Source organism: Nicotiana tomentosiformis, chromosome 7 (genome assembly GCF_000390325.3).
Source record: "Nicotiana tomentosiformis chromosome 7, ASM39032v3, whole genome shotgun sequence".
Classification (NCBI taxonomy): domain Eukaryota; kingdom Viridiplantae; phylum Streptophyta; class Magnoliopsida; order Solanales; family Solanaceae; genus Nicotiana; species Nicotiana tomentosiformis.
The window spans coordinates 5,492,332-5,505,541 of NC_090818.1; the positions used below are offsets into that span (position 1 = coordinate 5,492,332).

Genomic DNA, 13,210 nt, shown 5'->3' on the forward strand with positions numbered 1-13,210 from the left:
AAAACCCCTCAACAACACCACCTTACCCAACTCAATACCCGCAGACCACTACTTATTATACTCCCCAAAATGCACCAAAACCTACTCCTGATCCCCAAAACTCAACCAGCAATCACCCATATACCCAAGTTATAGGAACTCATCAAAATAACCCGATATATGTGGAAAACCTACCCCATACCCCGCAACAAACATTATACATACTTGAGCCAATTGAGAAGGACCTTCTCATTCGAAACATGGCAGAGAAACTCAAAAAACTTACATGGAGAGTCTTGGGTGTTGAAGGTGGGAAAGGCATTGAAGGTTTAAACTATTAAGATTTGTGCATTCAGCCAGATGTAGAACTGCTAGAGGGTTACAAACCTCCCATGTTAGAAATGTTCGATGGCACTCGTGATCCGAAGGTGCATCTAAGAACCTACTGCGACAAGTTTGTAGGAAGGAGTGGGTGAGAATGAACAAATCTGCATGAAACTATTTATGCGATGTCTTATAGGAGACGCCTTATCTTGGTATATCAATCAAAACCCGAAGAAGTGGGAAAATTGGGTAAGTATGGCCTGAGATTTCACAGACAAATTTTGGTTCAACACAGAGAACGCGCCAGATGTTTTCTATATCCAAATCCTCAAGAAGAAACCGGCAGAAACCTTCCGTGAGTATGCTACTCGTTGGAGATCAGAGGCCACAAAAGTAAGGCCAGTATTTGAAGAAGAACAAATGAACAATTTCTTTGTTAGAGCTCAAGATCCGCAGTACTATGAAAGGTTGATAGTCATTGAGAATCACAAGTTCTCAAACATCATCAAGTTAGTAGATAGGATAGAAGAAGGAATCAAGAGTGGTATGGGGACTAATTTCGAGGTGCTGCAAGCCACAAATAAAGCCTTGCAATCAAGAGGTATCTCAAAGTAGAAAGAAGTGGGTGATGTGATGGTAGCCAGGGCCCTAAGTCTCTCCTCACATACCAAGCACCTCCACCCGCATATCAACCCTCACCCCCAAAATACCAATACCTTGCTACCACCTACCATACCTATAACACTCAACCTGTATATTACTATTCACCTCTACCCGCCCGCCAAAACCACCCAAAGCCACGACCAAATTTTGACCGCAGGACTCCTAGATAATGCACCCCAATTGCTGAACTCATAGGCAAACTGTATGAAATACTGAAGGCCGGTAGTTACGTCACCCCTATTCCTGTTGTTGTTGTTGACAACCCTTCCTAGTGGATCAATCCCAACAAAAGTCGTGCTTATCATTCAGGCATGAAGCGTCATACTATTGAGGAGTGTCGCATGCTAAAAGATAAGATTCAGACACTGATCGACACTAAGGTTATACAAGCAAAGAAAGTCACACCGAGTGTCCGCAATAACCCTCTCCCATATCATAGGGGTGAGGGGGTGAACGTCAGAGAAACTGATAAGGAATGAAATCAGGAAGGGTCCATCGGCCTCATTCGAGAGGGAGACACTCCTAAAACATCTCTGGTCACCCTCACGCCAGCTGTGGTACAAACACAGGCACCATTTGAGGTCGAGGTAGCTATACCCTTCACTATAATGGTAGATCCCATACCATCTTACAAGTTTGATGTCGTCCCATGGGATTATATTGTGGAAGCGAGAAGAAAGAGAAAAGCCAAGATGGAAGAAACAGGTGCCGCGCAAGGTATGACTAGAACTGGCAGAATTTACACACCTGAGAATCTGGAAGGAACGAGCAAAAAAGCTGCACCTAAGCTGCATGTTGTTGAGACAGGCACTGACGATCTTTGGAGGAAGATACAAGCAAGGGAATACTCTGTTGTTGACCACCTGAACAAGACTCCTACTCATATATCTATTTTATCATTATTGCAACATTCAGATGCACACAAGAATGCCTTGATGAAAGTATTAAGTAAATATTATATACCCACTGGCATCATTAGTGGAGAGATGACTAACATGGTCGGACAGGTACTGGAGAGTCACAAAATTACTTTCCACGAAGATGTGTTACCGTTGTAATGACCTGGCCGATCATTTCGAGCATTTGTACTTCGCTCGGTAATTTGAGGGCATGAGTATCTCCGTATGATGTATTATGACTTATGTGAATCGTCGGTTTTGGTTTTCAGATTATTCGGAACCGATTTGGAAGAATGAATTTCATTATTTAAGTTTTAAGTTTGAAGAGTTGACCAAGTTTGACTTTTGTGAATTTGACCCCAGAACGAAGTTTGGAGGGCTCCATTAGGTCCGAATGGTGATTTTGGACTTGGGCGTATACCCAGATTTGTATTTTGATATTTCTAGAAGGATTCGATGCTAATTGGCGAAAGTTGGAAATTTGAAAGTTTGGAATTCATAAGTTTGACCGAGAGTTTCTTTGATGATATCGGATTCGAATTGTGGTTCCTGGAATTGGAATAGCTTCGTTATGTCATTTGGTACTTGTGTGCAAAATTTGGGTTCATTCCGAGTTGATTTGATATGTTTCGGCACGAGTTTTGGAAGATAAAAAGTTCAAGGTTCATTAAGTTTGATTCGAGGTGTGATTTGTTATTTCGACATTGTTATGTGTGATTTGAGGCCTCAAGTAGGTTCGTATTATGTTATGGGACTTATTGGTATATTCGGACGGGGTCCCGAGGGGCTCGAGTGAGTTTCGGATGAGGTTCGGATCATTTTGTCGTATATTGAATTTTTGTTAAGCTGCTGGTTCTGGTGTTCTGCACTTGCGACTTGTTTTGCGTAGGTGTGATGGCCGTAGAAGTGAGCCCAGGCACACAAAAGCGAGAATGCACCGCTGGGCAGGAGCCTGCAAATGTGGAGAAATTTGCACAGAAGCGCGACTGCAGATGCGGTTCTGAGCATCGCAGAAGCAACCACTAGAGGGTCGAGGCTGTCTCACAAATGCGAGCCTTTTTCGCAAAAGCGAAGGTCGCAGATGCGACCACTTGTCCGCAAATGCGGAATTTGCTAGGCAGAAATATATATCGAGGTTTTGGGGTTCTTTTATCATATTTTGAGATATGAGACTCGGATTGAGATGATTTTTGAAGCATATTTCATCACAAGGATTGGGTTTCGAGCCGTTAGGAGGTCGGTATGTGTGGGATGGCATTTTTGGAGCATTGCTTTGATGCTCGGTATTGGATTTGGCTTGTTCGAGGTAACTAACACTTCTAAACTTGGTGATAAGGGTATGAACCCCGAATATACATTATCTGTGTTTGGTGTTGAGGTGACGCACATGCTAGGTGACGGACATATGGTCATGCACCGTGTGAATTGTGACTTGGTTCTTTTTGTGGTATTGTGTAGTCACCTAATCTTATTTGTATACATGAAATCTCTACGTGCTAGAGTAATTGAGTTGTGATCCATGTTAGAAATCATGTCTAGGCTATATGTTTGTCTTGTTGGGATCCACTGGGGTCATTTTTGCTATTGTGTTACCTGTTTTTATTGAAATTACATACTCAGTCATACGCATTCATCTACATATCATATCTGAGTCTTTGTTACCATTTATTGATACATCACATCATTATTTTTGGGCTGATCTTTCATGACATTGTGAGCCTAAGAGACTGGAGAGATTGATGACCGAGTGAGGACAAGGGCCTGTTTGTGAGTGATATTTATGGGAGCGAGCTGCACACCATAGCATGTTAGTTTGATTTATTCCATGATTGGATTATTATAACGCTTGGGTTGAAGGAGCCCGTCCAGAGTCTGTACGCACCCTCAGTAAGCGCAGATACCTACTGAGTGTGAGTGTCAGGTGCGAGTGTCGAGTGACTGGGAGGATTGAGTGACTGTGTGACTGTTAGGATATGAGCGATTGGGAGTACTGAGTGCATTGATTCACTGAGAGTATGCATATGGTTTCATCACTGCATTGTATTATAGTTGGCATGCATACATTTACATGTAGGCATAGAGATGTACTTTCCTCATGCCATTTAATAATGAGATATCTTACATGTTGTTGGAAGTTTTTGGGAAAAATCACAATTTACAAACTTACTCATATTTTTGGTATTTTCGGTGAAAGATTTGGGATTTACTATTATACTTGGAAAACATGCCTATTTTCAGTAACTGTGAACGAGTTGAGCATCATATCTCTGAGTTATTTCTTGTATCATCTTATTTATATTGATGAGAACTGTTGCTGGTTATTGGAGTTGGACTCTGGCCCTTGTCCCAGCTCGTCACTACTTTCAACCTAAGGTTAGGTTTGTTACTTATTGAGTACATGGGGTTGGTTGTACTCATACTAGACTTCTACACCTTGCGTGCAGATGTTGGATGCTAATGTTGTTGTATATGACGGGAGCTAGATTTGAAGATGTACCTGTGTTTCGGTTACAGCAGCCTCTTGTCCTTGGTAGCTTTAGAATTTTAATTTGTTCATGTATATTTACTTCATACCAGCTTTGTAAACTCTAAATCTTAGAAAATCATGATTTGTACTACCAGTCCTTGGGAATTCTTGTATAAAAGTAGTTTTATTATCATTTCTTTTCTTAATAAATCTCATTTAAATTGGATAGTTGTTAATTGTCTTACCTGAGGGGTTGGGTTAGGTGCCATCACGACTAGGTGAATTTTGGGTCGTGACAACCGCCAGAAGGGTTGGGTCACAACAAGGCATTGCACATCATAGTGCAATTTGAGGACAAGTTCATTGCTAGGGTCCTGATAGATGGAGGTTCGAGCCTGAACATATGCCCGTTGACCACTCTGAAAAGATTAGGTAAAGGCCTGCACGAGATACGGATAGGGAGCATGAATGTGAAGGCATTCGACGGATCTCAGAGAGCCACTATTGGAGAAATCAACCTTGATCTACAAATGGGTCCGACTTGGTTTAATATTGATTTCCAAGTGCTAGATATATATATATATATATGCTACTTACAACCTATTGTTGGGACGACCATGGATACATGCAGCTGGGGCTAGGGCTTTTACTCTGCACCAGGCTATGAAGTTTGAATGGAATCAGCAGGAGGTGATCATTCATGGAGACAGAAGCAACCTATCTACACCAACCAGACCGTTCCAGTCATCAAAAATAGGAGGAAGTTGGGCGGAGAAACATATCACCGCATTGAGCAGGTTAACGCAATTGAAAAGGATCGATGGTGGAGCAACAAGATAGAAAGCACATTGTTGTGGACGGGATATGAACTAGGCAAGGGTCTTGGCGGAAAGTTTCAAGAGATAACAAAACATGTACAACCACAGTATCATGGCACGACCTTTGGACTCGGGTATGAATACACCGTGCAGGAGTATCCGAATTGGATACCACCATGGCGCACCAATTACTACCCTCTGGAACAACCCATACCACTTTTGTACCAGGCATTCCATCAAGCTGACATGATGTGGAGATCCGATGAAGATAAGATTTTGACCAGTACGAGGAAGCTGTTTCTGGATGAGGAAGACATGTATTGTAGTGTAATTGTGGAGGAGGAGAAGGAAGACCTTACCATTCATACAGTGGGAGAAGGAGTTGTTCTCAAGAACTGGACCGCTACACCATCCCGGGCTCGCCGAGTACCTGGGTAACCTAGCAAAATTAGCATGCCTTGTTTTTAAATTGTTTTGAGAATTTAAGACATTTTCAGTATTTTGTTTTGGAATAATTACTCAAGCCATCGAGTTGTGCTTGTTGACAGTTTTAAGCTTTATTAATGCATTATTGATTTTCGTATTTATTATTATCTTTCTACATTTTTTCAGTGTAAGTATTACATACCCTGATGAACCTACGACTGTGACATGTAATGAGACAACTGAACATAAGGACAGTGATTCGAAAGATTTGGAAGATGATATAATACCTGAGGAAATTTTCAAAGAAGTAGAAAATTGTGAAAACAAACCGAAGTCTAATTTGGAGGAAACTGATGTTGTTAACTTAAGGGATTCTGAAACAGTCAAAGAAACTCGCATAAGCATTCATCTATCACTGTTAGAGAAGGAAGAGTATATCAGGTTCCTAAAGGAATATGAGGATATTTTCACATGGTCCTACGATGATATGACTGGGTTAAGCACATCCATAGTAGTTCACAAGCTACCTACCAATCCCATGTGTCCACCGGTAAAGCAAAAGCTTAGAAAGTTCAAGCAAGATATGAGTCTGAAGATAAAAGATGAGGTCACCAAGAAAATCAAAGCCAAGGTTCTTCGAGTGGTCGAATACCAGACCTGGTAAGACAACACTGTGCCGGTTTCGAAGAAAGATGGGAAAGTTAGAGTATGTGTTGATTACCGAGATCTGAACAGAGCAAGTCCTAAGGATGATTTCCCGTTGCCTAACATACACATACTGATCGACAACTGTGCCAAGCATGAACTCCGATCCTTTGTAGATTGCTTCGCAGGATATTATCATATTGGGATGGACGAAGAGGATGCCGAAAAGACTGCCTTTATCACACCATGGGGAATATATTGTTACAAAATGATGTCATTTGGTTTAAAGAATGTTGGGGCCACCTACATGAGGGCCATGACAACTATCTTCCACAATATAATACACAAGGAAATAGAGGTGTACATGGATGATGTTATCATCAAATCCAAAACGAGTTCAGATCACATAGCAGACCTGAAGAAGTTTTTCGATCGACTTCAAAAATTCAATTTGAAGTTGAACCCCGCAAAATGTGCCTTTTAGAGTCCCTGCTGGGAAGTTATTGGATGGGTTTCATCGTCAGCCTTCATGGTATTGAGTTAGACCCATAAAAAATCAAAGCTATCCAGGACTTGCCACCGCCAAAGAGTAAGATGGATGTGATGAGTTTTCTAGGATGCCTCAATTATATCAGCCGTTTTATAGCACAATCAACGGTGATATGTGAGCCGATCTTCAAAATGTTGAGGAAAGATGCTGCAATAAGCTGGACTGAAGAATTCCAGAAAGCCTTTGACAAAATTAAGGAGTATCTATCTAAACCACCCGTGTTGGTCCCGCCAGAACTAGGAAGACCTCTGTTGCTTTATCTGTCCGTGTTGTATGGAGCCTTTGGCTGCGTTCTGGGACAACATGATGAAACGAGGAGGAAAGAGCAAGCGATATATTATCTGAGGAAGAAGTTCACACCTTACGAGGCCCGGTATTCTCTGTTGGAACGCACCTGCTGTGCTTTAGCATGAATAGTTCAGAAGTTGAGATATTATTTCTATGCATACACTACATATATCATATCAAGGATGGATCCACTATAATACATCTTTCAGAAACCCATACCTACGGGTAAGTTAGCAAAATGGAAGATATTGCTAAGTGAATTTGGCATCATCTATGTAACTCAGAAGGCAATCAAGGGGCAAGCATTGGCTGATCACTTGTGGGAGAATCCCGTAGACGGAGAATACAAACCATTGAAGACGTATTTTCCCGACAAGGAAGAGTTGTTTGTGGGAGAAGATATTACCGAAGCATATGATGGTTGGAGGATGTTCTTCAACGGAGCATCAAATTTCAAGGGAGTGGGTATCATAACTGTTTTCGTGTCAGAAATCGGTCAACATTACCTGGTATCCGTAAAACTCAAGTTCCCGTGCACCAATAATATGGCGGAATATGAGGCCGGCATCTTGGGAGCCAGGTTGGCCATCGACGTGAACGTTTAGGAGTTACTGGTATTTGGAGATTCTGATATGTTGGTACACCAAGTACTAGGAGAATGGGCTGTCAAGAACACTAAAATATTGTCGTACTTGACTGTGTACTAGAATTGATCAAGAGCTTCACAAAGATAGAATTCAAACATGTTCCAAGGATTCAGAATGAGTTCGCATATGCATTAGCTACCTTGTCTTCCATGATTCAACATCCAGATAAGAATTTCATCGATCCTATCCCAATAGGAATTCATAAGCAGCCAGTTTATTGTGCTCATGTTGAAGAAGAGTTTGACGGAAATCCATGGTTTCGCGATATCAAGGAATACTTAGAAAGGGGAGAGTACTTAGAGAATGCTACACACACTCAGTAGCGCACGCTTCAAAGATTGGCCAACCATTTCTTTCAAAGTGGAGGAATTCTGTACAGAAGGACTCCTAATTTGGGACTGTTGCGATGTGTCGGCACCAAGGAAGCATCTAGATTGCTCAAAGAAATACAAGCCGGAACTTTCGGACCTCACATGAACGATTTCGTTTTGGACAAGAAGATATTAAGAGCAGGTTATTTCTGGATGACTATGGAGACATATTGCATCAAATATGTCCAAAAGTGTCACCAATGCCAGATACATGCTGATATGATACGAGTGTCGCCCAACAAACTCAATGCAACGAGTTCACCATGGCTTTTCTCTGCTTAGGGAATGGATGTCATCAGACCAATTGAACTCACTGCTTCAAACAGACCCAGATTCATTTTGGTGGCCATAGACTACTTCACAAAATGGGTTGAAGTTGCGTCCTATAAGGCTGTGACTAAAAATATCATAGCAGATTTTGTTCGGGATCGCATTGTCTGTCAATTAGGAGTACCTGAGTCAATCATTACTGATAATGCCACTAATCTCAACAGTGACATGATGAAATCCATGTGTGAAACATTCAAGATCAAGCATCAAAATTCTACAACATACATGCTGGAAATGAATGGATCTGTAGAAGCCGCTAACAAGAACATCAAGAAGATTTGAAGAAAATGGTAGACAATTACAAATAATGGCACAAGAAGCTACCGTTTGCTTTACTCGAGGCACCAAACCACAGTTCGTACATCAACTGGGGCAACCCCCTATCTATTGTTCTATGGTACCGAAGTCGTTATCCCTGCCGAAGTGGAGATTCCTTCCTTAAGAATCATACAAGAAGCCAAGCTCAGCGATATGGAATAGGTACGAAACCGGTATGAACAACTAGCTCTCATTGATGGTAAAAGAATGAACGCAGTGTGTCATGATCAACTCTACCAAAATAGAATGTCAAGGACTTTCAATAAAAAGGTTAGGTCAAGGCAATTCATATCGGGGCAATTTGTGATGAAATGAATCTTCCCATATCAGGATGAAGCAAATGGGAAATTCTCACCCAATTAGCAAGGACCTTACATAGTTCATTGAGTACTGACAGGAGGAGCACTTATACTTGCAGAAATGGATGGAGAGATATGGACAAAACTTATCAACTCGGACGCAGACAAGAGATATTATGTTTAAGATTAGGTTTCCACTTTCTTTTTGATGTAACCTGAACTATGCTTGACCTGATTCCTATTTAAGAGGGGATGCGTAGGCAGCCCTATGGGTTCGATCACTTCATAATAAGATCTCCATCACCCCTTTGGTCAGAAACTGGGGCAAGGTCTCGAGTTTGTCAGATCTCATCATGTTCAGGATCACCAAAGAAGTGTATCACCAGAAGTACACATATAAACTGGGGCAGAATTTTGAGGAGGGTCCTCAAAATTTCGGAGTGACGAGGTTGTAATGTCTCAAAACATGTCACCATATTTGATTCGAACATTATTTGTTTTAGGCATCATCACATGTTTTGAACAAACTGCATCGTTATATAAACGATTTATCACAAATGCATATTTTTTGAAAATTTCATTTTTCTGTAGTAGCTAGACGTTACCAGGGTGACTCAAACATGACCTTAAGATAGGAGCGAAGGAAAAGCAAGTAATCGAGAGCATGAACCAACTTTCCTCCTAAACTCAAGATTTTTCTTTGGACGCAAGCACAATGGACATGACAAGGACGTCCACAAATATATACATATAACAAGATCACTATCTTCACACCGACAGAAGTCGCCAAACGCAAACGCGCCAAGCTAAGAATCACTTTTCCCTCTCACATTTAATCATTGATTTCCTGTATAGGGCTAAGCAATGCCCTCATTCTTGGCATAAGGCTAAGCACTGCCTTTCTTCGTGTAAGACTAAGCATTGTCTCCATTCTTTGCATGAGGCTCAGCACTGCCTCCATTATCACATAAGGCTAAGCATTGCCATCCCTTGCATGAGTCTAAGCACTGCCTCTATTATCACATGTTGCTAAGCAATGCCTTCCCTTACATGAGGCTAAGCACTTCCTCCATTATCACATAAGGCTAAGTACTGCCTTCCCTTGCATAAGGCTAAGCACTACCTCCATTATCACATAAGGCTAAACGTTGCCTTCTCTTGCATGAGACTAAGAACTGCCTCCATTATTACATAAGGTTAAGCACTGCCCTCCCTTGCATGTGACTAAGCACTGCCTTCATTATCACATAAGGCTAAGCATTGCCTTCCCTTGCATAAGACTAAGAACTGTCTCCACTACATTGCAAGAGGCTAAGAACTGCCTCCATTATAGCATAAGGCTAAGCATTGCCTTCCTTGTATGAGACTAAGCACAGTCTCCGCATTATTGAATAAGTCTAAGCACTTCCTTCCCTTACATGAAGATTAAACATTGTCTCCATTCTTTGCATGAGGCTAAGCATTGCCTCCGTCATTGCATAAGGCTAAACACGGCCTTCATTCATATAAGGTTAATCACTACCCTCATTATATACATAGGGCTAAGCAATGCCCTCATCTCACACAGGTTAAGCACTTCTTTCCTTTATTCTCGCACATGACTAAGCATTACATGTTTCCTCTATCAAACGATCAGTATCACCGCATCTTCACATTTCACGGGCTGAAACATCGCCATATTGTCTGAAGGCGTCATAGTCTGAGGGAATTATCCTCATAGCCCGAAGACATCATGCCATGGCCGGAGGATCTCTCAAAATTGCATATCATTATTCAAAGACGTTGTAGTCTAGAGGCACAATTTTCATGAATTTGCATCCTGTTTAAATTTTCGCAATAACCCCATATATGTAATCGCGTGCATCGTGTTTTAAGTTTTGCAGGTAACTCAGAAGGTAACCGTTCTACAAACAGGATCAATTCTCGCTCTGGTTTCCATTCACAATGTTTACATCCTTCGATCACATCAAACGTAACCGGCGATCAAGAATTGATTACCTTTTGATCTGTAACCGCTCAAGTATTTGCCTCGTACATCTGTAACATTCAAATTTGCGTTCATAGCTTCACCTAAAATTATCAGTTACTCATGACCCTATCATGTCCAAAAGATCCTTTTCGAAACACATAACTACTCTTATAACAACTTCATCGGTTTCGTTTGCCGTTGGATCCAGAACTACACATGACCTGATTACCGTAATACCAGGGATATGTAGGCAACTCAAGAACTAGGGTTGGGCCCCCATTTTTTCAAAACACCTCATCTCTGTTCGTTCGGACAAAATTGATCATCATTTTCTTTACCTGACAACCCTTTCATCATTCCCGGGTAAAGAAGGGCAATTGTTAATACCCAATTTTTCTGTCATGCTTTATAAATGTCATATATACTTTCCAAATATCATTTTGAATTTACAAGAGTCATACAAGTATTTTTCTATAATTTTCCATAATTTGTAAAGCTTTAAAAATTGATTTTATTACATTTAATTGCTCAAAATTTATTAATTACTCCTTCAAATTATTTTGTGATGACTTAATCATCCAAATTCATTATTTACATCTACATATATGTTTTATAATATTTTGCTTCATTTCATATAATTATCTTTGTATTTTTGAGCCATTTACATAATTTTGCAATAATAGTCTATGTTCTATGCATAATTACATTTATTACATTATTCATGTTGAAATAGTATTTTTATATTTTTTATAATGTTAAGTTATTATTTTCAATTATTTTATTGCATAAGTAATATTTTATTATTTTTTAGTTATTTGTATTTAAACAATTTTGTGTATTTAGTTTATTGCCCAACATATAGCTAATTTTCGGACCGAAAACAAGCCCAAGGAACCTGGCCCATTCATTTTACCCTTCAGAAGCCCAAACCAAATAACTCATCTACCTAACTCAGCCTGGACCTATTTTTAGAATCGCTCCGCCTTCTTTAATCCTGGTCGTTGATCTCTAATGATCAACGGCCCAAAATATAACCCTCATTCTCCTTATACTCTCACACCAAACCCTAGAGATCATTTCCCTCACCCAACTGCCCATGTATTCTCTCATCTCCACTCTCACACTAAACCCTACCCGACCATGTAGATCCTTTATTATTCTTTCCTTATACGCGTCCATACGCGGGTTTTACTTACCTTTCTTGCTACTATTACTCATTTATGGTAACTTTCATTACCATTGCACTTATGGCAAGCTTGATTCTCACAAATCTGGCTTTGATTTTATGGTTCTAGGTGCGATTGTGGTTCTATACACTAGAGAATAGAAAATATCTCTTGTATATGGTATATCTCCGTTGATTCCGTCGTGATTGGGGCTTGTGAACAATTTGCCATGAGTTCGATTCCAACTAGGGTTTGGATTCCGATTCTTCTTTTACTAGTTCTATTATAGATTGCATGCGATATTTTCTTTCCTGATTTAGGTTTAATTGATTGTTTCCTTATTTGTTCATCCTAATTTGTCACTATATAAACCCTTTTTTTCCCCGTTTCCCTGAGGAGTCTGAACGTTTTTTACGAAACTACTGCTATTACTCTCTCACTATTCTAAACTTGAGCTGGCTGAAAACCAAGGCCGCCAGAATTCGATTTTTGTTCTTTTCTCAGTGCGAGCACTGCCCGGGGTTCACTTGAAACTCTTGGGAACTCTGACGCACTGAGATTTTGGGTTTTTGATTCTCTTTTAACTGTTGATGATTGGGATACTGTTGACATCGTTCTTCTTATTTTGCTTGTTTGATAATTTGTAATTGGTAAGTCTTTTGCCTTCGAAATTTCTTTATCTTTTGTTCATATCTATTCTTTGTGACACTGAAACTTCCATGAACCAGTGTCCTACTATCTCATCTTGTTTGTAGCTTATTTGCTCTTAAATATTCTTATGACTCTATACTCTGAGCATATGAACTTGCCTAGGTTCTAACTATGGCGTATTCTTATCACATGTGTTTAGCATAAACAACTTTTTTAAACCTGTTTAGCCTGCCATGTATATGTTGATACATGATGCTTGTCTTGAGTCTTCTCCCTGCTTTGTTCTGGATTATTATGGTAACCAACTCATGTGTCCCAACCCTTGTTGAGTCAATCTCGCCCAACCTGCTATGTTTCTGGGGTTGTGTTATTAGCTAGGGCATGATATCGTGTTATTTGG

General features: G+C 40.3%; 1 protein-coding gene across 1 annotated transcript; it reads left to right on the forward strand.

Moving 5' to 3' along the window:
- Nucleotides 1-239: 239 nt before the first annotated feature.
- Nucleotides 240-918, forward strand: LOC138895201 (uncharacterized). Its single transcript, XM_070179868.1, has 2 exons — nucleotides 240-306; nucleotides 599-918. The coding sequence occupies exons 1-2, from the start codon at nucleotides 240-242 to the stop codon at nucleotides 916-918; spliced, it is 387 nt and encodes a 128-aa protein (XP_070035969.1).
- The last annotated feature ends 12,292 nt before the right edge of the window (nucleotides 919-13,210 follow it).

What these genes read in the sequence shown, in the direction of transcription:
- LOC138895201 (XM_070179868.1), top strand. Translation starts at nt 240, where the DNA reads ATGGCAGAGAAACTCAAAAAACTTACATGGAGAGTCTTGGGTGTTGAA. An exon ending in AGGTGGGAAAGGCATTGAAG is followed by an intron (nt 307 to 598) that starts GTTTAAACTATT and finishes GGTTCAACACAG; the next exon opens with AGAACGCGCCAGATGTTTTC.